The sequence below is a fragment of the Cricetulus griseus genome, chromosome 3, assembly GCF_003668045.3.
Source record: "Cricetulus griseus strain 17A/GY chromosome 3, alternate assembly CriGri-PICRH-1.0, whole genome shotgun sequence".
Lineage (NCBI taxonomy): Eukaryota > Metazoa > Chordata > Mammalia > Rodentia > Cricetidae > Cricetulus > Cricetulus griseus.
In genome coordinates, this window is record NC_048596.1 from 101887847 (window position 1) to 101915115 (window position 27269).

Genomic DNA, 27269 nt, shown 5'->3' on the forward strand with positions numbered 1-27269 from the left:
CTCTGGAGTGGCTGGGATTACAGGTTTACGCAGTACTGGTAATCAAACACAGGATTTGCTAAGCCAGGACTCCACCCACTGATCTACATTCCCAGCTGAATATATTTTATATTGATTTTTTTTCAAAAGTTAAGACAGTCCTACAAATTTAGAGTCGGAAGTCTATGTTTCTTCCTCCATTGGCTATGGTCAGAGTTTTCACTACTTCAGCAAATAGAGGATGATAGAAGTGATTTTTGCTATTCCTAATCTGATAAAAACTGATCCAATGGGGCTGGAGAGATGGCTCAGAGGTTAAGAGCACTGGCTGCTCTTTCCAGAGATCCTGAGTTCCATTCCCAGCAACCACATGATGGTTCACAACCATCTATAATGAGATCTGGTGCCTTCTTCTGGTGTGCAAGCATGCATGCAGATAAATGTATACATAATAAATAAAATATAAATAAAATCTTTTTAAAAAACTGATCTAAATCATTGTTTCCTATCACTTAATTTAGAGTAGTATATAATAAAACAAAGATAACCCAAATAGTACATATGGTATTTATTATAAAAACAAGAGCTCTTATCTATGATGAATACTCTTTTCACAGAGTCCTATAATCACACAGATCCCCCTGCTAAAACAGGATAGCATTTTTAAAGTTTTACTGAATTCATTTGTTTATTTTTCAAGTGATTTCCAGTGTGTGAGGGAGGTCAAAGGATAACACTCAGGACTCCTGCCCTCTGGTTAGAACCCAGGGATCTAAGTCAGATCATCAGGCTTGGTGGCCTATATTCACCCACTGAGCCATCTAATTAGCTGATTAAAATTTTGTTTTTTTAAGTAGGCAAGAAAAAACTCTTTCAATCGCCTAAAATTATAACTTAATACTTTAGTATGTTACAGAAGTCAAAATACTCCCACTCAGCATCATATAAATAAAGTACAACAAAATACATGAGCTTAGCCTTTGGTAAGTACTCATCATTTGGATGCAATTCTGGACAATAAGTCTGAATGCAGAGGACGGGAGACTGAGAATGGAGCTCATGTTGTAGAATGTTTGTCTAGCAGGCACAAAGCCCTGGGTTTGTCCCCAGCACCACACAGTACTGCTATAATCTCAGCACTCAAGTGGAGGCAGAAAATTCAAGGTCATCCTACAAAGGGTTAGTAGGATCCATCTTAAGCTGAGATTGCCCAGGATGTCCTGTTGATTCCCCCCACCCTCCTCTTGCTCATCTTTTTCCAGGAACTCACTCTGTAGACCAGGCTAGCCTTAAACTCATAGAGATTCGCCTGCCTCTGCCTCCTGAGCACTGGTATTAAAGACATGCGCAACCACCACCAGCTTTTTTTTTTTTTTTAAGTATTTTATGTTCTGCATATATACCTGCGTGCCAGAAGAGGGCATTAGATCCTATTAAAGATGGTTGTGAGCCACCTTGTGGTTGCTGGGAATTAAACTCAGGACCTTTGGAAAAGCTGCCATTGCTCTTAGCTGATCTCTATAGCCTTGAGAGTTATCTTTCAAATCAGGAATAAATTCAGGTTCTATCTATATCTTCTAGGTGATTTAAACAAAAATATTTTATTTGATCAGGTTAATTTTAAAGAAAGAATGAGAAAAAGTATGGGAAGTTCTGAGCAAGTGGTAGTGGTGATGTGCCAAAAACCTCAGGACTGAGGTTACAGATGCAAGAGGATGGGGAGTTCAAAGCCAGCTTAGACTACACAGACTTCAGCTTTAAAAAACAACCACAAAACGAAACAAATCCTCGGGATATAAAAAAAAAGGCACAACTTTTAAACTTAACTTTAGAAATAAGAGTGCGACAAGGCTAGAGTTCTTTGTCTAGTATGCTCATGGCATGATAAAGCTGTTGTTCACCTAGGCATGGTGAGGCAGGAGTATCTCAAATTTAAGGCTAAACTGAGTGTCCCAGAGTTTGCCCAAAACCAAAACTAAATAAATATATAATGTTGTTTCCCAACAGGAACTTACAAAGTAACTGCTTCTTACCAGCGGCAAAGAGAAAAACATAACAACATGGAGTGTAGTCATATTCTGTAACTCTTAATAAATTGTTTTAAACGCATGCTACTAAATGCAAATATCAATTCATATTAAATGGGAGCGCATTTCAGTGTCAGAACGTAATTTGCAGTTACCTTGATCAAATATTTTTCCCATCTGTCTGCTGTAACGGATTTGCCAATCTTCCTCATCAACTTCAAATGGAGCTCCACCAGTTCTTTTGGTACTTAAAAAGGAAAAAGTTCTGTTAGCCAACAAAATATTTATACAAACATTTAAGATTTAAAAAATCAAAAATAAAAATCCACTTCCTCCAGTCCTAAATCCTCTCTCAAAACCCAGAATGTTGCGGGTTCTACTTTCTTTATCCCTGAATCCTTAAAAGCCTAAACTAGAATGAAAAATGACTAAATACTGTTTTCAGAGAACTAATGGGGAATAGTCATATCTTGAACTATCATTAGGAATGAGACCTATTGTAAACTACAGAGTAAGTCACATTAGTTTAATGGTCACAGAAGACCCACACGGTGCAGGCCCCACATGGGGTGGGGATGGGGAGGAGTGAAAGAAAGAAGAGCAAAGTCAAAGCTCTGGCCTTTCTGCTTCATTTTCCTGTGAACAGAAAACTGCTCCAAAAACACAAAGCCATTATTCATTTATTTTTAATGTAGATCAGTGGTAAAGCACTTTGCCTAGCATGTAGAGGGGACAGGTTCAACCCCCCATTTATAAAATAAGTAAATAACCATCAAATAAAAGCACTTAACTAAACAACTAAAATTTCTTAGTGTTCCTCATGTTATACATTTGGATTCCAGACCGAGATACAAAATCATACAATGAGAAAAGAATTGAAGAATATTCATCTCAGGTTGGTGGACATTTTAGAAACTAGCCTAACAGAGTTCAAACTTAAAACAAAAACAAACAAACTAAACTAAACTAAAAAACGTGCTTTAAATCTAACTCCTATATGACCAGCTAAATTTCTCTGTAACATCCTATGGATCCCTGTCTGCAAACCTTCTCAGACAAAAAAAAAAAAAAAAAGGCCAGGCGGTAGTGGCAGATTCCTTTGCCTTTAACCCCAGGACTTGGGAAGCAGAGACAGGTGGATCTCTGTGAGTTCGAGGCCATCCTACTGAGCGAGTTCCAGGACAGGACCCGAATCTACACAGAGAAACCCTATCTGAGAAATAAACACAAAAGCAAACAAATAAAAAAAGTCCTTATCTTCCAAAGCACTGGCACTTGAACATGACTGACCATTAGATGGCCATCTTTAAGAGAAACTCTACCTTCCTATACCTTCCTCACTGGGTTTTAACTCTTATTTAAACTTAAAAAGATTGCTCTAACTTCACTCAGGTTCTCTGTTCTTACTGCAAACAACAAGAGTTCCTCTAAATATCTCTCAGACACGATCTGATTGTTTTTAAATTATATTAATTAGAACCAAGGGAAATATATAGGACAGATATGGCTGCCAAAGTTTGTATTTCCCAAATCCCAAATACCACTAACAACATAAAAGAAATTATAGGTACCAGCCAGGCAGTGGTGGCACACGCCTTTAACCCCAGCACTTGGGAGGCAGAGGCAGGTGGATCTCTGTGAGTACGAGGCCAGCCTGGTCTACACAGTGAGTTCCAGGACAACAGGCTGCAAAGCTACACAGAGAAATCTTGTCTCAAAAAACCAAAAAAAAAAAAAAAAAAAAGAAGGAAAAAGAAAGAAAGAAAAATAAAATAAAGGGGGTGAAAGGTTCAGGCTTTAACTGATCAGCTCTACCTCTTTAAGAGACAGACTTCGCCCCCTGACAACAGTCAGGGCACACACAGGAAAACATGCTATGTCATCACCACATCACCTGCCACACATGTGTGGGACCTCAGTGTGCAAGCGTAGTGTTCCCTTTAAAAGTTCCAACTTCCCTCTCTTCTCGAACCTCTTCTGCCTCTCTATGGTGAGCAAAAACATAACATTTGGCGCTCAATTCAGTTTAGGCTCTCTCCGTAAGCTCGCAGCTTACAAGCGGGATAGGCTTTCCCTGTAAACTCTCCTGCCAGGGGCATGGGAAATTTCGGGAATCCTAAAATCCGAACTCATAACCCACTTTCCATCTCGGCTTTTCCTGGCACTTCCTCCTGCCTGCACACTCTGTACACTTCTACTCCGCAGCTTTTCCAATTAAGCATCTCTGGAACTCACTCATCTGCCTGTTTGCTACAATCCAGTAAGATATCACTTCAATTTCCCTAGGGTCAGGCTTGGGATCCCACTCCAGGAGCGGTGCTTTTTTTGCTTTTTCAGTTCGGACCACTGGGTCCTTTTTCGGTTTCAGGGACAGCTGTGTCCCCTTCGGGGCCAGGCCCCTGACAAATCCCACGGGCCAACGGGCATCCAGAGAGGAGCTTTTGCCGGTTTTTCCACTTGCCTCACCCATGGGAAATGCATAAGGAACCTTTCTGGTTGCAGCCAACAAGCCGGTAAACAGACAAGACAAAAAACCGGCTTATGGTCGCCGCCATCTTGGCCATGTGGGCTAACCTGGGGGCTGCCATCTTGGTCATATGACCTACCTGTAGGCACACCCATTCCAGCCTGTGCTGGAGTGTGCCAGCAAACCTGTCTGCCAGATTTTTTATTTCTTTCAGATTCTTTTTGCTTTTTATTTTATCTTATTTTGTCTGTGATTTCTTCTTTCACTGGCTCTGTTGCTCATGGCTTGTTTACAGAATATACTGTGTCTTTCCAGGGCCCTCTGTTTAAGTCTATCTGTCCCTTTAAATCTACTGCCTGCTTTCTACAGTATACGGTTCAGAGATTACATTCTGGTTCCCACTTTTACTGTTATCTAGTCCTGCTTGTCTCTGTACCTGTAATTTAACTTTATACTTACCTAACTCTACATACAACTTAAATTAAACTGTGCTAACTCTCATATTTCTAAATTGCTATGTATATTGAAATGATGGTAAACATTTAAAGTCATAAAGGTCTAATTTAACTATATTTAAAATATAAGCTAAGTCTATACAACTTAAATTTAACTCATGTTCTTTAAATGATAATGAACATTTAAAATCACAAAGGTCTATATCAAATTAACAAAATATTTATGCCACTCAGTTCATCCTGTAAGCCATTTACAAAGGTACAGCTTTTATTACAAAAAGGGATTTTTCTCTAACTATGAAGGGACCAGCTTCCCTTTCGGCAGCCATAACAGCTGAACACATGCTTGCCATAACCTTGCCTTGGTCACTTAGAGGTCAGATGCCTGCCTTGTGACAAGGAACCAATCAGAAGTTAGCTGGTGGTCCTATGCTTTACGACCCTGGGTGTGCTTTACGGACAAGCGCACAGCAATGACGCACAAAGCATAGCAACCACCCTGGGAGGGCCTATGGGCCATAACAACCAGTTGGCCAATCAACACAGAGCAAGCCCTCCAAGGCTGGAGGCACACCAATAGTGAGCCTGTGTGTACCCCTAGACACTCCCCTTATGCTGCCCTATAAGCTCTCTTGGGAGGCCCTAGGAGCTGTCTTTTGCGAGCCATCCGCCATGGCTAACATGGGGTTAGCTCGTTAAATTACAATAAAGCCTCGTGCAGTTTGCATCAAGCTCTCGAATCCGCCTGGTGATTGGGGTGACTGAAGTCGTGGCCTGGGACCCCGGATACCTGAGTTTTCCAGGGGTCTAACAACTAAAGGCAAACTTTTGACTGCTGAGATACTAAACAGACAGCCCTCAAATGCTCAGAGATCTAGAGAATATGGCATTTAAACTGTTTTGTTAAAAAGCTTTTTATAACAGAGAGATAGGCCAGCTTCTGGCTGGCTCCACCCCATTTCCTCCAAGAAGACTGATGGGCACTGAAGAAACTTCATCTCAAGTTAATGACAACCCTGGTCACTGAGCAACCCTACCCTTCACCTCAACTGCTACATAGTACTCCAGGATCATGGACAAGAGGACAGTGGAATCGACTTTCCCCCGCATTGCTTGGGCCAACAGTAGGCGAGTCTTCCTATAGTCTGTAATCCACAGGTCACATGTTATCAGCAAGAAGGCAGGTGTCCTGCAGCCCGCTACTATGGATGGAGGACCTTGGGGATGGCTGTCCATGCAGCCTGCTGGCAAGTCTCTGTTATTCTTTAATCATTAATTCGGGTAAAATCTTATCCTTCTCAAGAACTCTGATGCTTTTGACGACTGGGAGTCTTGCCAACTTAAAAGCAAAACAGATTTCAGGAACAGGTATTTTGGGGTTTATCTATGTGAAGATAGGAAAGTGTAAGATGTATGAAGGTCTGGGAATGTAGTTACGAAGGTCTGAAGATGGAAATGTCTAACACGGTGGATAAATGCAAGTTATGAAGGTCTGAGAATGGAAGGTATAAAGGTCTGAAAATGGAAGGTATAAGATGGTAATGTAAGGTGTATGAATTAAAGTTATGAAGGTCTGAGGATTAAAAAGGCTTAAGTGATGATAAAGTGAGTTGAGACAAAAATATGTTCCTGATTTCTCTATTTCTCATGTTACTGTTCATAGTAAAGTTCTACAATACCACTATAGGATCAGAACTACAAGGTCAAGATTAAGATGCTTTTCATTGTCATAAAAAAATCTGTCAACTTTGAAATGTTAATGCTTTCAGCCAAGTTGCTTCTAATAAGAATATGCTGCTAATGTGTCTAACACTTATGTTTCCACAAACTCTAAGGATTCTTGTAAGTTTCAGGGAGCTGAAGTGGATCCAAACAAACAGGTCAGATTCACTCCAGTTATTCAATCTTTCCCTGGTCCCAGGACTCCCTTCCCTCATGTTGGGACTCCTCCATTCTCTCAAGAGCTTTACTCTGAACTACTAACTTGAGACAACCTAGAAGTGTAACATTCACTCATTCAGCAATTTGTGAGGGTCTACTATTAGCAAGTAAAAAACAATGATTGAGGCTGGAGAAATGAACATTGGCTGCTCATCCAGAGAACCAGGGTTCAATTCCCAGCACCCACATGGAAGCTCATTACTGTGCATAAATCCATTTCTAATGAATTTGACACCCTCATACAGACATGCAGTCCTTGTCCTTAGTGAGCTTCCATGAATAAATCTTCCATGGATGGGTTAGTCACAAATAAATATAGAACCTGATGTACAACCTAAAACCTGAAGTAGACAGTTGATGGAGTGGGAAACGTCATATAGAAACAAGAGTAGGTGTAAAAAAACAAAAGAGCAACAATGACTATGAATCTTCAGACCGGGACTTTTACCATGAAGACAGCCTCACAACGCCACCTAAAAAGCCTGATTTTATTTACAAGTTAAAGCAGGAGATCGTTCTGCATTTTAGAAATGCCTCAATAACTATATCAGAGGAGATAAGATTTTAAAATGAAAGTTTTCATTTGCTTGCTTTAAGAGCTAGAGTACAGGGTAAAAATCTGAAGTAAATTCAAGGAAATATCTGTAAAGATGAGTGTGGCCTGAACTAAGCTTGAATACTAAGGACAACAGACATAGCAGTGAGCAGAACTGAGAAATGTTTTAGGAAATAAAATCAATAAAATGTGTGACAGGCTGGCAGTGCAATAACCAAATGAGGTGCTGCCTTAGGAAACCAAAGACAATGCAGTACAAAGGCTCAATTCTCAGTTCTTCCATTCTATTCAAGTGGTCAGGTCCTTTAGCCCTGAACCTTGACTTTCTTATCTGTATTATAAGACTATGGTTACAAAACACTATAGGAAACACTTTTAATGTATTTCTATCATGATATTGGAAACTAAGATCGCCTTTAACTCTTCCAAAACACTCGAGTTCACGGTTTAACCTCACTACACCTCAGGCCTGCTACCTTCTAACCTTAGTGTACTACATTTCGACTTGCCATCTTCTTCCCCTTCTTTCTAGGACATATAGAGAAGGCCACACCTCCTCACTGCAGAAAACAATTGTCAGAAATAGTAAATAGTCAAACTGGGTGATAGTGGCGGCGGCGGCGGCGGCGGCGGCCACGCCTTTAATCCCAGCACTTGGGAGGCAGAGGATCTCTGAGTTTGAGGCCAGCCTGGTCTACAGAGCGAGATCCAGGACAGCCCCCCCCCCCAAAAAAAAAAGAAGAAGAAGAAAAAGGATAGTATATACTCAAACCAATATCCCAATTTAGCAGCTGGTGATTAAGTGGAAGCCACACCTCTCTCTCTCCCCCGAGACCCTGCCCCTTCAGAAAGTCCTCAGAACAGTGGTCCCTCCCCAGTGCTGCTCAAGACCATGCCTATAGGCTACCTAAGACCCGGCGGCCATATTTGCCATATGATTCCCACCTGTCAGACGGTCACCTAGGAGTGCTTTGCTCTGTTCATTAAACCTGGTTTGACTGGCTTATTACATCAGCAGTGGCCGATATCCAATAACCGGGAATTCAAAACTTATCAGTTGGTAAATATTTTTATAGCTCTATAAAATACTATAAGCTCACTTAAATTTCTTGCCCGTGCCTCAGAGTACTGACAATTATTTTCAACCTAACTCCCAAAGCCTTTCTTTTACATCTACACTGAAATCCTCAATAGAAATCACTTTTGTCTGGCCAGGCAGTGGTGGCATACTCATGAGGGCACAAGCAGGTGGATCTCTGTGAATTTGAGGCTAGTATGGTCTACAGTGTGAGTCCAAGACAGCCAAGGCTACACACACACACACACACACCCTGTCTGGGGGGGGGTGTCACTTTGGTCTGTTCACTCCCACTAAACACACCCCCTCCCCCCAAAATAACCCTCTTGAAAAACCAAAAAGGGGGAAAAAAATCACTTTGGTTTGTTTACTGCCCACTAAACCTCTTGTAGCTGTTGCCTGTGAGTGCCTTGTGGAAGCCTTCCAGCTAATTTCCATATCCTTATGTGAATCATATTCATCTTCCAATGACTTGGGAATGTAAGGCTCAGGCTTTCCATTACCAGTATGTCTTTTATTGCCTGTACCAAGTGGTGACTCAAACACCAGTTTTTAAACCTACCTACCACATCATACAGAAATCATGGAAGATTTTTATTCTGTTGGTATTACTTTTTAAAAGGCTAAGAGAAAACAAAATTCAACATGCAATAAACATGCTTTTCATTATGTTTACAAGTCTTGTTTATGTTGATTTAGGTATATAAAAACAGTAAGTACCGAATTTATTAGGCTTTAAGCAGGGAAGCCAATGTAAGTGGTGCCTATGGTGTGGGAGAGTGCAGAGCTGGCATATTAAATTAAAATTCATAACTCATTATTTGGTAACTGTGGTGATAGTTTGAATGAAAATGGCCCCCATAAGCTCATAGGAGTGGCACCATTTGAAAGGATTAGGAGGTGTGGCCTTCCTGGAAGAAATAGGTCACTGATGGTGGGCTTTGAGGTTTCAAAAGGCCCATTCCAAATCTGGGCTTCTCTCTTCCTGCTGCCTGTGGATTTGGACTTGGAACTCTCTGCCACCTCTCCAGCACCATGTCTGTCTCCATGCCTCCATGTCCAGCCATGACAATAGACTTTAAGCAAACCCCAGTTAAATGTTTTTCCTTTATAAGAGTTGCTGTGGTCATGATGTCTCCTCACAGCAACAGAACAACGACTAACACAGTAAGTAAATTTATTTAAGTTTTGTTTACAGAGAGAGCTAAAATGTAATGATCTCTAAGGGCACTGAACTTAACTGATGTGAGTGTAAGGACCCACAGTGGCCAGAAGAGGACATTGGAGCTTGAGTTATTGGCAGTGGTGAGCCAGCCAACATGGTTATTGAAAAACTGAATGCCAGTCTTCTAGAAGAGCAGCAAGAGCTCTTAATTGCTGAGGGGTCTCTCCAGAACTACAGCTAAGCTTTTTACTTACTCTTTAAACTTTTTAAATCTATTTATTTAGTGTAGGTCTGACAGACAATAATTTGCCAAAGTCAGTTCTCTCCTTCCACCACGTGGCTAATAGGCTGCTCAAACTCCAGTTATCAGGTGTCACAGTGTTCCCTTATTTACCTGAGGAGCCATTTTGTCAACCCTAATTCTCTTTAATTCTGTTTTTGTTTTGTTTTTTTGTTTTTGTTTTTCGAGACAGGGTTTCTCTGTGTAGCTTTGGAGGCTATCCTGGTACTCACTGTGTAGACCAGGCTGGCCTTGAACTCACAGAGATCCAATTGCCTCTGCACCCCGAGTGCTGAGATTAAATGTTTGTGCCACCACCACCTGGCTAAATTCTGATTTTTTTAAAAAATATTTATTTGTTTAGTATACATTAGGGCTTTGCCTACATATATATGTATGTATATGTATATGTATATGTATATGTATATGTATATGTATATGTATATGTGGATGGATATCAGATCCCCTGAAACTGGAGTTTCAGACAGCTGTGAACTGCCATGTGAGTGCTGGGAATTGTACCCCTGGGTCTTCTGAAAGAGCAGCCAGTGCTCTTAACCATTAAGCCATCTCTCCAGCTCGAAATTCTGTTGTTTAGATGGTATAAATTTACAGCAACTCATAATGCCTAGTATCTTCCTCAATCCTTTAAAAATCTGTTATTTACATTTTCTCTACACCTATGAGCAGAGATGGACTCAGGATTATAAAGACAGTTATTTTTATCTTGGTCACAGATGAGAATACACTGACTTCAGACCAGTGACTGGAAGACAAGCTTACAAGAAGCTTTACTCTATGCCCAGTTGTTGGAAACTGGTGGGATGCAGAGTTTCAGAATAATGAGACAGATCCCCCTCAGGCCACTTGATCCTTGAAATCACCTCAAAATCATGTATTCATATACCTTATCTTCAAAGAATTCACTTAACCAATCATCTTAGTTTTCTTAAAAGCAAAGAAATGGCTCAAGACTATGAACTACAACTTAGGCCACTTGGAAAAGCACAAGTTAGATTCTAGGCAAAAATAATAGAAACTACTACACTCAGCTGGTTACCATTTCTAACAATGTATCCAAGGACAGCCATGAGGCAGGCAGGAGACTATGGAGTCCTTCCACTCTACTCTAGTTTCAGAATTCCATTCCAAAAGGAATTTCTGTTCTCATAAGTAAAACAACACACCCAAAGCGGCTCAAATTATATCAAATCCAAAAGTGGAAAATGTATTTACTATCAACAATGTAGTTAGTACAAATGCTGATAGAATTTAAGGGAAATGGAGCCTGTAAAGCTGCAGCCCTGTGTGAAGTCACCCTCCTAGGGAAGGAGGAAAGCCCTCCAGGGAAGGGAGATGGAGCCTGCCTTTCCTTCAGTCTTAGCAGGAGTACACCTTGCTTAGATTCACACAGAGAATCCCAGCAGCAGGCATTGAAGGCAAAGGAACATGTGCTGCAACTGTAATCAAGTGACCTTATTTTTGCTTTTTCTTTCTACTCAATTTAATAATCATGAGAGGAAAGGTGGGACCAAAACAACTTAAGAGAATAATGAAATTGTCATATTTTAGGGGAAAAAGAAATTTCCCAATGTTTTTCTCCAACCATTTAAAATTATTTAAAAGCTGAAAGACCAGTAACAGTAAAAGCCTTTACTCTAGACAGACCAAGTGCTCAATTTTTTGCCACAGAGTTAATGCCACCAGGAAATACCTTTCTAACAATACAGTTCAGAACAAAAGGATAAGCAGCAGCTAAGCAAGTCAATGAAGAGAGAAATGTGCTTAGAAGAAATGCATGTTCAAAGTCTCAAGATGCATGAGGAAGGCCCTGAGTTCAAAGCCTGAACCTGGGGCGAGGAGAGGACACACGTTTCTGGAGAAGCAAAACTCAAATTAATGAAGCCTTTGAGTCGGTTTAAGAGTTTAGATTTATTCTAAATGGAATGAGAATCCACAGGAGGAACAGGGAGAAAAGTTCCTTGATTTAAATTTTTTAAAAGATCAATCTATATTCAGGTTTAACTTCAAAATATTCTAGAAGCAGGGGCAGAAGCAAGATAGAGTTACATATGAAACTAAATTGCACTAAAACTGGTAGGTACAGAAAAGTCAACTATACAAACTGATGCTTTATTATTTTGAGTGTGTGTTTGCCTTGGTGAGCCTGCATGGACTACGTGCATACAGGAGCCTGAGGAGACCAGAAGAGAGCATAAGATCCTCTGTAACTAAAGTTACAGGAAGTTCTGGAACACCATGTGGGTGCTGGGAAATGAACGCAGGTCCCTAAAAGAGCTGTGAACACTTTTAACTGCTGGGCCTCTGTCTAGCCCACAATTGCTTCTTCTGCCCTGTTCAACATTTCCCACTGTTTTAGAGGTACACAGATGGTTAAGATCCCATATACAGACAAATACACTAGAAGGATATTGCTATCTTTAGGCAGGAGACAAGATGCTTGGGCTAAATCTGTGGTTGTAGAGATAAAAAGTATGTCCAAGGAAAATTGTTAAATAATGGGATCTTCTAAATCCCTAAAAATTTTCATACCTTCAATCTTACTTCAAAGAACTAACTACTTTATACAAGTCCTGTAATACCAATGTTATGCTTTGTATTCTTTTGAGATTGTTACTATGCCTAGCTTTCAAAATAACCACAACGGGGACTTGGGACTAGGGATTTAGTTCAGTTGGTAGGGAATCTAACTAGCAATACACAAGGTGCTAGGTTCAATACCCAGCACTGCATAAAAACTAGGTGTGGGGACACTCATCTGTAATCCCAACACCTGGGTGGTGGGGGAAGGAGAATCAGAAGTTCAAAAATCATCTCTCAGCACCTGGCTCAATAAAATAAAATAAAACAACCACAATACCATTATTACCTCCTAAAAGTTAATAATTAGTGAGTACCATAGAATTTCTACGTATGTAAACAAGTTTGAAAAACGTCAAACTAAATGGAAGCAACGGTCTCAGACAGAAGCTGTCAGCACTCAAATGCTTCTCCCCAGAACAGAACAGGATGCTCTAAGTCTGTCTGGGTGTTGACTTTTCTAACTACACACCTGGGACTTAACCTTTCCTGGAGCCAGGCCTCAATCAGAAACTGACAGAAGCTCCTTTACCTATGGCTAGGACAAATCTGAGATACATCAACAGTCCTGGAGTTTTTAGGGTTTTTTGTTTGTTTGTTTTTAAGATTTATTTATTATGTATACAGTGTTTAGTCTGCATGTTTGCCTGCAGGCCAGAAGAGTGTGCCAGATCTCATTACAGATGGTTGGTTGTGAGCCACCAAGTGGTTGCTGGGACTCGAACTTAGGACCTCTGGAAGAACAACCAGTGCTCTTAACTGCTGAGCCATCTCTCCAGCAAGTCCTGTAGTTTAAAAGGGACATTCAGTCACAGGTGCTCACAGAAAGAACTTATTGGATAGCACATCTTCTATTGGCTCTGTCTAACTCTGGCCTCCCTATCAGAATTTCCTGAGGCTCACTTCCAAACTACCTACATACACTCATATTCCTTCCTCAGGGTCTGCTTCTTGGGAAATTCAGTATTAACTTAGTTATTCAGTCCAAATAATTTTTAAAGTTATTCTGCACATATGCTCAATTTTACATATATGAATTGCCCAAAAGATACTCAAAATACCAATTTAAAGAGCCCTTCTGGACTGGAGATTAAAAACTCAGAATTGCAGGGCGGCATTGGCGCACATCTTTAATTCCAGCACCCAGGAAGCAGAGGCAGGCGGATCTCTGTGAGTTCAAGGCCAGCCTGGTCTATAGAGCAAGTTCTAGGACACAGGACGGCCAGGACTGTTTCACAGAGAACCCGTATCAAAAAAAGAAAGAAAGAAAGAAAGAAAGAAAGAAAGAAAGAAAGAAAGAAAGAAAGAAAGAAAGGAAAAGAAGGTTCTCTGTGAGTTGAAGACCAGCCTAGTGTACAAGAGCTAGTTCCAGGACCACCGCCAAAGCCATAGAGAAACCCTGTCTCCAAACACCGCCACCACCACCCCAAAAAAAGAAAGAAAAAGGAAAAAGAAAAAAGAGCTCAGCAATTAAGAGCACTGGGTACTCTTCCAAAGGACCCAGATTTGATTCCCATCAGGCACATGGCAAATCACGACTGTCTGTAACTCCAGTTCCAAGGGATCTAATGCCACCTGATCATGGGCACCAGAATCAAACACAGTGCACATACATGCACACAGACAAACACTCACACACATAATAATTAAAGAGAGATGGGCAGTGGTGGCACATGCCTTTAATCTCAGCATTCAGAGGGAGAGGCAGGCAGATTTCTGTGAGTTTGAAGACAGCCTGGTCCACAAGCAAGTTCCAGGACAGCCAAGGCTATTCAGAGAAACCCAGTCTCAAAAAAACCTAAGGAGGAAGAGGAGGAGGAGGAGGAAGAGGAGGAGGAGGAGGAGGAGGAGGAGGAGGAGGAGGAAGAGAAAAAAATGAAGGAAGGAAGGATTAGGAAAGAAAAATAATCCTTCCTCCTGAGACCAGTTTTTTTATTTTTAAGTTTTATTAAACAGGGCTGTTGGGGTGGCTTATTGATTAAAGATACTGGCTGCCAACTCTGACAACCTGAGTTCAATCCCTGGGAAGGAGAAAATTAATGGCACAGCAATCTCTAACCTCCACATGCATCATGGAAACCATGGGTATGATGTACAGATGCCCACAACACAATGAGTTAGTCAATAAATGTAATACAAAGATTTTTAAGAGAATCCTAAAGTTATGTTGAAAACTTAACATACTCATTCTTGCTATTCTCACTTACTCTTATGTACATAAAGCCTAATTGCCCTAACTGAAAGTAAGACGATTGTTGGGGCTAGTGATGCAGTGAAGGACACCTATTCAGCATGCTCAAAGCCAACTATTCCTGCCTCAGCAACACATGTTCACATGTATATTCACAAAGACACCCATGATGTCAATGACTGGTTCAAACTGCTACATTATAGAAGAAAACATATTCTTCTAGGTAACTTATTAAGACACCGTCTCTTGAAGAATCATAAAACATAAAATTTTCAAGTACTTTTATTCATGACAGAATGAATTTTTGGATTGCTGTTTGTAAATAATTTTAAAGGAACATTTATTGACTAACATGCTAGTACTATTATTTTTAAGTCCTTTTCAAGGAACACATGCTCCTCTAGCTTTGTTCCTAGAGTATTCTCTAACACACACACCCATTTTCTTACCTGTCCATTTGCTCTGGACTCACCATAATACATACAGCTCATAGTTAAATGGCCAAAGTGCAGCATATTAGGCTGGACCAGTTCAGGGTTCCCATCCTTGCATCATTTTTTTTTCTTAAATTCTTAGGATGCTTCATGTTTCTGCTGTTTTCTTGAAAGCTAGTTCTATTTTAGAATTTCCTTTCTTGTGTCCCCTAGATTATTTTTGGTATAAAATACTAATATCACTGTACAAGCTGAAGAATTTAAGGTAAAGACTGTCAGGGTGGCTTCACAAACAAAGTGTTCCTTTTACTCATGTAACAAGAAGTTCAGAATAAAGAATTGATAGTTTCACCTAATACCTCAGAGATGTGTCATCTTAGACTTCCTGGAACTTATCCTATTTCTAGCATCCATGGCTGCACAGCTTCCTTCATCCTAGGCACCTTACCTCACTCTCAGGCATAGGCCCTTAGGAAATAATTCTTTTATGCACTTTATCAGTGTAGAGTCCTTCCTAGTATCCAAGAATGACCCCACTTTGTCCTTATGCATCAAAAGGTATCAAAATTCTGGAGACTAGATCTACTAGGTCTGTCTTCAGCACCTGGGACAGTGCTCACCAACACATCCCAGTGGTTTTTTTTTTTACTTTGCTGCATGAAGTACTATATAAATGTCAATGTCACCAGCAATAACATCCACCATGCCTAACCCTACTTAAGAGAGTGTTAAAACTTAGTTATACTCAAGGACTGTGCACATTCAGTTGTCAAGTTTTGGTTAATTTTAAAGCTCTGCCATTAATGAAAATTATCCTTTCTTCCTGGTGAATTCACTTCTGGAATTACAAAGTATTCCCATTTCATATTCCTTTCTGGACACTCCATTCTTTCCTTTTTTCTTGAGGTGTTAGGGTTGAATCCAGGGCTTTGCACACATATCTTCCTTTTTCTTAAGTCTGTACCTTTTTGTATAAAGTTGAATGCATGCTTTCCTATCCACTCAGATAACCTCCATCTTTTATTTTAACTATAATTAAGTATCATATGGGACTGGATGGTATGAATTGGAAAAAAAGGTTTTATCAGTGGTTCTCAACCCCACTGATATTTATATTACAATTCATAACAATAGTAAATTACAATGATGAAGTAACTATGAAAATAATTTTATGGTTGGTGGTCACCACAACATGAGGAATTATATTAAAAGGTCATAGCAGTTGGAAGGTTGAGAACCACTAGTTTAGACCAAAAGTTACTAAATTCCCTCACACAGGGCAAAAGACACTAATAGCCCTTTTCATACAGCCTTTGAGCTCAAGATGTTTTCACATTTTTTTGTTTGTTTGTTTTTCAAGACAGGTTTTCCTGTGTAATCATGCTGGCTGCCCTGGAACTATCGTTGTATATCAAGCTGGTCTTGAACTTAAGATCCACCTGCCTCTGCCTCCCAAATGCTGGAATTAAAGGCGTGTGTCACCACCATATTTTTTTTTCTTTCTTTTTTTGTTTTTTTTCAAGACAGGGTTTCTCTGTCTTGGAATTCACTCTATAGACTAGGCAGGCCTGCCTCTGCCTCCCCAGTGCTGGGATTAAAGGTGTGCACCACCCCCCAGCTCCGTTTTTCACATTTTTAAAAAGTTTGGTTTGGTGGAAAAATAAAAAGTGTTTTGTGACAAATGATAATTACAGGAAATTCAAATTTTAGTTTCTAGAAACTAGACATAACTGCATTCATTCCACCTTGTACTGTCTGCAGTACACTACACACTACAATAGCAAAAATAGTTTACCACAATCCTATCATTTACTTTGCATAAATCCCAGCATGCCCTTCCATGTTTTACTAGAAAATTTTATTCAGTATTACATACTTGAAACTGTTCTTCACTTATATGAATACTTTTAACCCCCTCTATTCACTCTTGCAGGACTGCAGACTGTGCAAGGCTCTGCACATGCTAAACACCTGCTCTGTCTCATTGCGTTGTAACTTTAGTGGTTACTGTGAGTTGTACAATCAGAATCTTTAACTATATAGGGCCATTAAAGAAAATTCTAGTAGCTAAGTGGTGGTGGAACAAGAATTTAATCCCAACACTCCAGAGGCAAATGGATCTCTGTAAATTCGAGGCCAGCCTGGTCTACAGAGCTGTTCTGTTCCAGGACAGCCAGTGCTAACACAAGAGAAACCCTGTCTCAAATAACCAGAAAGAAAAAAAAGAATATCCTTGTTGCTTTACTTTGAGGGTAATACTCTGTTCCCTTGTGACATTAAATTCTCATTGCCCTGCTCTCATCCCCAGCGATACAGTTGTCATGTGTTTTATCTCTACATATTTGTTAGTTACACTATGTAAGAATGTTGTCTTTAAGAATTATCTTTTTTTTTAGCCAGTGCCTTTAATCCCAGGACTCGGGAGGCAGAGGCAGGTGGTTCTCTGTGAGTTTGAGGCCAGCCTGGTCTACAGAGTGAGTTCCAGGACAACCTCCAAAGCAATACAGAGAAACCCTGTTTCAGAATTATCTTTTTAAAAGACTTAAAACTGGAGAAAATGAATTGACTATTTATTTGCAATGTTTACCAGCCATCTGATTACATTCCTTGTCTAGTCCCTTCTTACTGTGTAGACAAACTAGTTCACAGCAAATCCTCTAGTTTAATTTGTTTGAGAATTTCATTTCTCCAATATTTCTTAAGAATATTTGGATGGATAAAAGATTTACATATTGGCAGCCCCCAAATTGGTATTTTTTAAATTTTTATTTTAATTTTATGTGCATAAATGTTTTGGCTTCATTTAAGTCTATGCACACTACATGCATTCCTGGTGCTCATGGAAGCCAGAAGAAGGCATTGGATCCCCTGGAACAGGAGTTACAGACATTTGTGAGCTACCATGGAGGTACTGGGAATCTAATCCAGATCCTCTGGAAGAGGTAGGAGGTAGAGGCAGTAGGACCAGAAGCTGAAAGTCATCTTCAGCTTTGTAGTGAGCTTTCAAGCCAGCCTGAGCTACATGAGACTCTTTATCTTTAAAGGTTAAATTAAAAAAAAAAAAAAAGTTTACTGAAAGTGACTTAAAATCGGACTGTGGAAATGCATCAGGAAGAAAAACTGTTGAGAAAAATCAAGTATCTTACTGGTGTGTGGGACAATATCATGCAAGTCCAATAAAGTATATGTGAAATGTATAAAGAATATGGAGTAAAAAAACATTGGAGGAAATGATGCCTACAATATCTCCAGATTTGATTAATATCATTAGCCCATGGGCCCAGTAATCTCAATAAATCTAAAGCAGCTAAAATACATACTACATAGGAAGACATACTCAAACAATGGTAAACAACGTACATAACTCCAGGCAGTGGTGACACACACCTTTAATTAGAGGCTAGCCTGGTCTATAGAACAAGTTCAGTTTTTGTGGTGCTGGGATGGAACCCAACCCAGGTGTGGTGGTTTAAATAAAAATGCCTCTTGCCCCCCTCCCAAGCTTAGTTCCCAGGGAGTGACACTATTCTGGGGGGTGTGGCCTTGGAAGAAGTCAGTCACTTGGGGTGGGCTTGGCGTTTTCAAAAGCCCATGCTAGGTCCAGTCTCTCTTCCACACTCTGTGTCAGGATGTGGCCATCAGCTACTTCTCCAACACCATGCTGCCACACTTGCCACCATGCTCTCTGGCATGGTGATAGTGTGCTAAGTCTCTGAAACTGTAAACAAGTCCCCCTGTCATGTGTATTGGTGTGTCTCTTCACGGCAATCAAGACACCAGATTTTGCATGCTATCAACTGAGCCACAAGTGTCTTTTTTGGTACAATTTAAATCTTTAATTTCTCCTTATGCTATATTTTCTTTCAACTCTTTTGTTAACACACTCTCTCTCTCTCTCCCTCTCCCCCCCCCACCCCGTGTGTGTGTGTGTGTGTGTGTGTGTGTGTGTGTGTGTGTGTGTGTGTGTGTGTGTGTGTGTGTGTGTACAGGTGTCCATGGAGGCCAGCAGAGGTCGACAGATCCCCTGGTCTCACTATGTAGCCTTGGTTGACCTGGAGCTTGCTATATAGAACTGGCCTCAAACTCAGAGACCGACTTGCCTTTGCCTCCAGAGTGCTGGGATTAAAGTCTTGTGCAACCATGCCTGGTTTGTTTTAGAGTGAGTGAAGAGGGGGGTGTTGAGGCAGGATTCCTCTCTGTAGCTCAAACTGTCTTTTATGTCTTAATTCTCCTGCCCTAGCCTCCCAAGTACTGGTACGAGCTAGGCTACACCATACCTAGTTGTAACATCTGTAATTTCTGAAGTGTTCCTTTGGACTATGTGCCTCGTCCTTAGGCTAGTTCCAAGTTGTATCCTTTATGGCAAAACCATAATTATGGGAAGTACGAAATTTTCCCGATAGTCGTTCTAATGAATTAGAGAATCTATGGCAAGTCATGGGGACTCCTAAGACTTGTGGCCAGTTGATCAGAAATACATACATGTACCTGAGGACCCTACATATGGATGGGTATGAAGTGATGGCGGCAATGGTTGGTTTGGTTGGTAATGTACTCTTTGTGAAATCTGAAGCTAGTTCAAGGTGATTAGAAGTTAGCAGTAATACTACGCCAATTTTTGGTTTCTTTGGTTGGTTGGTTGTTTTCAAGACAGGGCTTCTCTGTGTAGCTTTGTAGACCAGGCTGGACTCAAACTCAGATTTGCCTGTTTCTGCCTCCCAAGTGCTGGGATTAAAGGCATGTGCCATCACCGCCTGGCTTACTATTAAGCACCAATTTTTAAAGTTTAAACCAAAAACATGTACTATGAAAAAGCAATTCACAAAAGACCATGTCTGAAAACAGAATGAAACATGCCTCCTTTCACACTGACACCACATGAAACTACCTGACAACCACATTAAAGTTTGAAAAGAACTCTCGTGTAACTCTGGCAGTGTACAAATTCATAAAGTTCTTTGTAGAGTAACTGGGTGTGCTAAAAAAGATAAAACTAGGCCCACACCTTTCAATCTAACAATTCTATCCTTTAGCAAAGCTGCTAGAGTAACAGAACAAACTTAAATAGCTATTAATTTTAAAGAGTTAGACAATTTTAATGTAATAAGTAGAAATTACTAACTAAAACAACATGTACTAATATGGTTTTATTTCAAAAATAATGTCAAGGCCAACTAAAGAGGCTGGGGAAGAGTGAGTTCGATAAACCTTTAAAGCACGTAAATGCTTACATGTATTGTTTGTAGACACACAAAGACACACTTAGTGTGAAAGCATGTGGAGACAACCCAAAAGTCGCAATGCTTGCCTTTAGTAATGGAAGAAGGGACTCAGAACAGGAACAGTACATGGAGGGCTTCAAACAAAGCTTTAACTTTAATGTCCTTAGAGTAAAATACAGCTGGAGAGATGGCTCAGTGGTTAAGAGCACTGGCTGCTCTTCTAGAGGACCTGGGTTAAATTCCCAGCACCCACAATGGCAGCTCACAACTGAAACTCCAAGTCCAGGGGATCTGACATCCTCACACAGACATACATGCAAACAAAATGTAAATGCACAAAAAATAAAAATAAATACATCACTTGTTTAAAAACGTCAAAGTGAGAAAATAATGTGAAAGTCACATCATAGAAAATTTCAGTGTCGGGTTTTTTAAAAATATTAATTAAAAGCAGACAGGTGGATCAATGGAATGGAAGTGAACGCCTAATTTTTGACAAAGTTAAAAATATAAAATTGAAAAAAGAAAACATATTCAACAAATGGTGCTAGCATAACTGGCTATCAACATGTAGAAGAATGCAATAGATCTATCACCATGCACAAAACTCAAGTCCAAATGGATCAAAGACCTCAATATAAATCTACCCACCCTGAACCTCACAGAAGAGAAAGTGGGAAATACATTTGAACACATAGGCCTTTGTCATCAGCAGGCACACACATGCACAGACATATTTCAAAACATAGTCTAATATGGAGTCCTGCAAGGAGGGACATTCTGAGTGCTTGTTAGAAAACTCCAAGAAGTAAAACAAAAATCTTGTGACCTCAGATTTTCTTCAAAAACACAATTGTTCTTATAAAGTGTTTTTATGCTCCTCCCAGGTGTAGCAGATAGAAGTGAGATTACTTCAGCTGTGTTAGTCATATGCCTCTATGGAAAAACATGTTTTTGCCATGTAGGGTGGTCCTTGTGGTTGTACACTTTACAACTCTTCTTAACCCTCAGAAAATTTTATATTTATTGTCTATGTTCTGACTGAAGTTGGCTATTGCATGAGACTTTAGTTCACCTCATTTATTGGCTCCACTCTCTGAGTCACACACTGTTGAGAGCAGTGAGCGAGTGAGTTCAGGGACCTGAGGTCAGCTATGAGAAAAGAAGAGTAGCCTCACAAAGGGAGGTGAGTGAACAGGATGGGGTAGAAACGAGGAAAGGCTATGTACTATGTCGAGATTCTGCACCATTTTTTTTTAAAGAAAGGAGGAGCCCAAGTATCAAAATAACAACTATTAGAGTTTATAACCCCTGGTTTCCAGAAAGAAGAACTTCTGATGACCAAGTATGGGACATAATCTGGAAAAGAAAAAAAAAAAAAAAAATGCTGAAACAAAGGGGAAAGATCCTTGTTCAATCGTGAGTCACTTGGGCATTAATTCGAACTGTTATCAAAATGCTTAAGGAAGGTAAGGAGGATATTAATCATGAGGATGATCAAACCTTAACATAAATAAAAGAGTCAAAGAAGATTTTCTCTATTGAGGCAAGATTAAAGTAAACATGGCGCCACTGATAACTATGCTGATGACCATTCCTCAGCTCCCTTACTGGAGCCTCCTTTAAATATCTACCCTCATTGCCTGAAAATGACCCTGAAGCATGGGGTAAGGAATTTGATAGTCAATCTAATCTTGAATATTCTCTACTTTCTGATGAGGACTTAGGATAGCCTATGAAAAAGTTAACTATGTAAGCTAAGGCTCCACAGAAAAACATCTTATTTCCCAATTCCTCCCTGGCCTCATGAGCTGTGACTGGTGTTTCCAGTGCAATTTCAGCAAAATCAAAGTGTTTACCTAATTATGCACTAACCAATCTATTTAAAACGCTAGGAGAGATGGCATTGGACAGCCCTCTAATATTATCTCCAGAGGCAAGGCAGAACTACAGCTATTTGAATCCAGACTAAAAGAGGCCTTTGTGTATCATGTGGATCCTTCACTGCCTTTAAACTTAGTTATTTTCTCCACTAAATTATTTCCTACAGGTATTATAGCACAGGAGGATAAGCCTTTGGGATGGATTCATTTACACCACAAGGGCCATAAAATACTAGCAACTGCTTACCTTACTCTTCTTACTCAATTAGTAAATCAGGGGAAGACAATTATATGTCAACAATTATATGAGTTTGATCTTGTTGCATTATCTTACCCTTAACTAGCAATCAGTTTTTAAGAGTGTTACAGAACTCTGTGGACTTTTGAATTTCATTTGCAGATTAGTATGGACAGAAATTATTATATAGCTGGTAAGCTATGGGATTTTCTCAAACAAACTGAATTTGTGATTACGAAAGTTGTTCAACCTTCTCCCATTCCATAAGCAGATACTTAATTTTTCCTTGGGATTTAAATCACTTCCTATTTGTATAAGACATAACAATTATATTCTTATTATTAAAGTCAAATATGGGCTTGTAGTCTACAGAATATGAGAACTACTGTATTAAAGAGCATAAAGAGACACCATGACCACAGAAACTCTTATAAAGGAAAACATTTAATTGAGGCTTACAGTTCAGAAGTTCAGTCTATTATCATCATGGCGGCATGCAGGCAGACATGCTGCTGGAGAGGAAGCTTTGAATTCTTATATCTTGATTAACAGGCAACAGAAAGTTATCTGAGTCACTAAGCATATATAAGACCTCAAAGCCTGCCTCCACAGTGACATGCTTCCTCCAACAAGACCACACCTGCTACTCTAATAAGACCACACTTCCCAAAAATAGTGCCATTTACTTTGGGGCCATTTTCTTTCAACCAACCACAACATATGGGTCTCTTTTCAAGGTATTCTCTAGATTTTTCATGGAATATCTTGTCTTCTCATCTATGGTGATTCAAAGTGTCGTTGGGTATCAGTCTGGGAGGGCATCCATGGTCTCTTAGTGTCTACATAAAGCCTGTACAGGATCTTCTGGCTTCCACTGTTTCCATTGAGAAGTTGGGTGTAATTCTGATAGTCTGCCTTTATTTGTTACTCAGCCATTTTCCTTTGCAGCTCTTTTTGTTGCTGGCTTTAGGTTTTTGTGTGTTTGTTTTTCCAAGATAGGATTTCTCTGTAGCTTTGGAGCCTATCCTGGCACTCGCTCTGGAGACCAGGCTGGTCTCGATCTCACAGAGATCCACCTGCCTCTGCCTCCCAAGTACTGGGATTAAAGGCATGTGCCACCAATGCCTGGCTCATAAAATTTAAAGTCACTTTCTTCTGCTTTATCTGTGTTGGCATGTTCAGGTCTTGCTGTTGTAGAACCACTATTTTCTGATGGTGCTGCATTGCTCTTTCTGTTATTGAGTGTATTCTTACCTAGTTGTCTACCCATCTCTTCCTCCAATCTGTGGAGCCTGCGTTTCAGGGAGTCCCTCTTCCTCCATTGGTGTAGTTGAGGGCTCTGGCTCCATTGACCACTCCTTCAGGTGCAGGCAGGACAAAGCCTCCAGTGATCACTCCTCTAGGTGGAAACGGGGCCATGGTTCCAGTAATCTCCTCTAGGTGTGGGTGGGGTTCTTTTTCTTTTCTTTTCTTTTCTTTTTTTTTTTGGTTTTTCGAGAAAGGGTTTTCTCTGTAGCTTTGGAGCCTAGACTGGAACTAGCTCTTGTAGACCAGGCTCATCTCAAACACACAGAGATCCACCTGCCTCTGCCTCCCAAGCACTGGGGCTGAGGTTCTGAGGTCCAATGCAGCAGCAGTGTATCTCATACCTGAAAATGGTAGTGGGCACTGTGAGCCCAGGTGCTCTTTCCCAGAGGAACTTCTTAACAATAGATTCTGTAAGCCACTGTTGGAAGCTGCTGCTGTCATCTCTCTCAGCAATTGCTTGCCACTCCCAGGAGGGTTTTTCAGGCCTCTGATGCGCCTCTAGATTTTTCTGATCAATGTAATAAGGTAGCTAATAATATTGAACATAATTTGGATCTCTGTTCTTGGTGTCATGAGTGTAATATTATTTATTAGGTTTATAATTCACTTGCTTATAGGATATGCATATACCACCAAATGGCAATTAGATTTTCTACAACATCTCAAATCATAATCACTCTGGATATCCTGCTACTAAAAAATAAAAAACAACACAGTCCAAGAATGGGGTCCTTGAAGGGGCATTGAGTGCTTATGAAAAAACTCCAAGAAAACAAGACCAATAGTCTTGTGACTTCAGTTTCCTGTTCTTGGAATGTGCCCCTCCCAGATGTAGCTGTAAGAGTGAGTTCACTTTGAATTGTTTATTACAGCTGGATACTGTTATTGTTTATATGCCTCTACAGAAAAACATGTTTTTGCCATGTGTAGCTTGTCCTTGTGATTATATACTTAGGTGACTCCTCTTAACCCTCAGTATAAATTGCCTAATGCTCTAAATAAAGTTGGCTATTGCATGAGACTTTAGTGTACCTCTTATATTGGCTCCATTCTCCCAGGTTCATGTTACCAACTAGAGTTGGTAAACAGACATACATGCAGACAAAACACATATACATAAGAGAAAGCAATGAAAGAAAAATAGATACCATGGTAGAGGTGGTGCTTGCCTTTAATCGCAGCACTCAGGAGGCAGGTAGAACCTCTGAGTTAGAGACCAGCCTGATCTACAGGGTGAGTTTCAGAACAGCCAGGGATACACAGAGGAATCCTGTTTCAAACAATCAAAAAAAAAAAAAAGAGAAAAAAGAAAGAAAGAAAATATAAAATTATCCTGGAAGGAAAAAAAAGCCATTCACAAAGGAATAAGACTTAAAGATTTTTCATCAGCAACAGTGGATGCTAGAAGACTTTTTAAAATGGCAGTATTGTCAAACTTTTGTAAGGAAAGTTCTTGATACTGGACTACTGTTTTCAGTTAAGCAGTAGTCAGAATAGAAGACAAACATGCCAGAACTAAATGTTTAGTGTTTAAAGACCTTCTTTGGAAAAGATGTATCACAACAAAGGAACAAATCTAAGGAGGAAAAGTATGGAAATCAAAACAGTGATAAGGAACTAGGCGCACGCCTTTAATCCCAGCACTTGGAAGGCAGAGGCAGGCAGATCTCTGTGAGTTCGAGACCAGCCTGGTCTACAATAGCTAGTTCCAAGAGAAACCCTGTCTCAACCCCCCCCCCAAAAAAAAACACAGTGATAAAAACACAGTGATAAGACTATCACAAGAGCTAGAGAGATGGCTCAGAGGTTAGACCATTGACTGCTCTTCCAGAGGTCCTGAGTTCAATTCCCAGCAATCACATGGTAGCTTACAACCATGTCATGAGATCTGGTGCCCTCTTCTGGTGTGCAGATATACATGGAAGCAGAATGTTGTATACATAATAAATAAAATCTTTAAAAAAAAAAAAAAAGACTATCATAACATATAATTTAAATACTGCTGAGAAATAATATTAAGTTTAAAAAAAACAAACTCCATGGGACTAAAATACCAAGTAATGACTACTTTGACAGGCTGGGTTTGGCACTAAGGTAAGGTCTGGGATGGAACCGTTTCTTGTCTTCTTCTTCTTCTTCTTCTCCTCCGGTCCCCCCACCCCACCCCAAGACAGGGTTTCTCTGTGTGACAGCTTTGTCCTGGAACTCACTCCATAGACCAGGCTGGCCTGGAACTCAGAGATCCGCCTGCCTCATCCTCCCAAGTGCTGGGATTAAAGACATATGCCACTACTGCTCAGAGTATATAATTTCTTATACAGTAACATTTTTTCTCAAGATTATAGAACTATCCTTCACTAATTAACTGATTCGTTTTTACTGATACCACAAATAATAGTACAGATTAGCGTTAGCATACGGTGTCTAACTAATATTGTATGTAACAGGTACAAAAATGGTCTTTCCAAACAGGACTTCAACTGAAATATCAACCACTAAACAATCTTTCATGTATCAAGGCTTTCATAAGCTTTTGGCCTGGCACTTAGATGCTCCTCATCTGTATAACAGACTCAATATAAAACGTGTATTTAAACCAGGCAGTGATGGTGCATGCCTTTAATCCCAGCACTCAGAAGGCAGAGAGAGGCAGGTGTTATCTCTGTGAGTTTGAGGCCAGCCTGGTCTACAAATCCAGTTCCAGGTCAGCCAGAGTTGTTACACAGAGAAACCCTATTTTGAAAAACCAAAAGAAAAGGAAAAAGTGTATTTGGTGTATGTGTTTAATCTATCTAGAGAGAATATGGGCTAGGGAGATGGCTCAGTGGGTAAGAACATTTCCTACAAAACCAAGAGTTCAAATCCCCAGCACCTACAAGAAGCTAGCTGTGGCTACATGTGCTTGTAACCCCACAGTGAACATGCAGAGACAAATGGATTCCAGGAGGAATTGGGAGGCAAGCCAACCTAATAGAAATGGCAAGATTCAGATTCAGTGTAAGGCTATCTCAAAAAATAAAGTAAATAAAAGTGGAAATAGAAAGGGGGGCCTCAATATGTACTACATCACACCCACTTCAAAAAGAATAGAGGCTGAAGAGATAGCTCATTGGTTAAGAGTCCTGGCTATTCCTCCAGAGGACCTGGGTTCAATTCCCCAGCATCCATATGTCCATATGGCAGCTCACAATCTGTACTCCATCCAGTACTGGCGGACCCAATACTCTCTTCTGGTCTCCATGGGCATTGCATGCATGCAGTGCAGATAGACAAAAGGGAAAGGATGGTTACCTCAGTTTGATCCCAATCCCAGAAAGTAGCAGCCAAGAATTAAGTCCCACAAGTTGTCCTGTCCTCTATATATGCCCACACAATAGAAAAGCACACTATATCAGAATGAAAAACAACAGAGAAGGTGCAGCTCAGGGATTGTTATTCATGTGC

The 27269-nt window shown here is 40.2% G+C and overlaps 1 protein-coding gene across 1 annotated transcript in view; it reads right to left on the bottom strand.

The window, feature by feature from the left end:
* Rsf1 (remodeling and spacing factor 1) overlaps positions 1–27269 on the bottom strand; it is a 122947-nt gene that overhangs the window by 82053 nt on the left and 13625 nt on the right. Inside the window, exon 2 of the mRNA XM_027407693.2 lies at positions 2162–2253. Coding sequence (XP_027263494.1) covers positions 2162–2253 — 92 coding nt within the window. The remainder of the gene's footprint in view (positions 1–2161; positions 2254–27269) is intronic.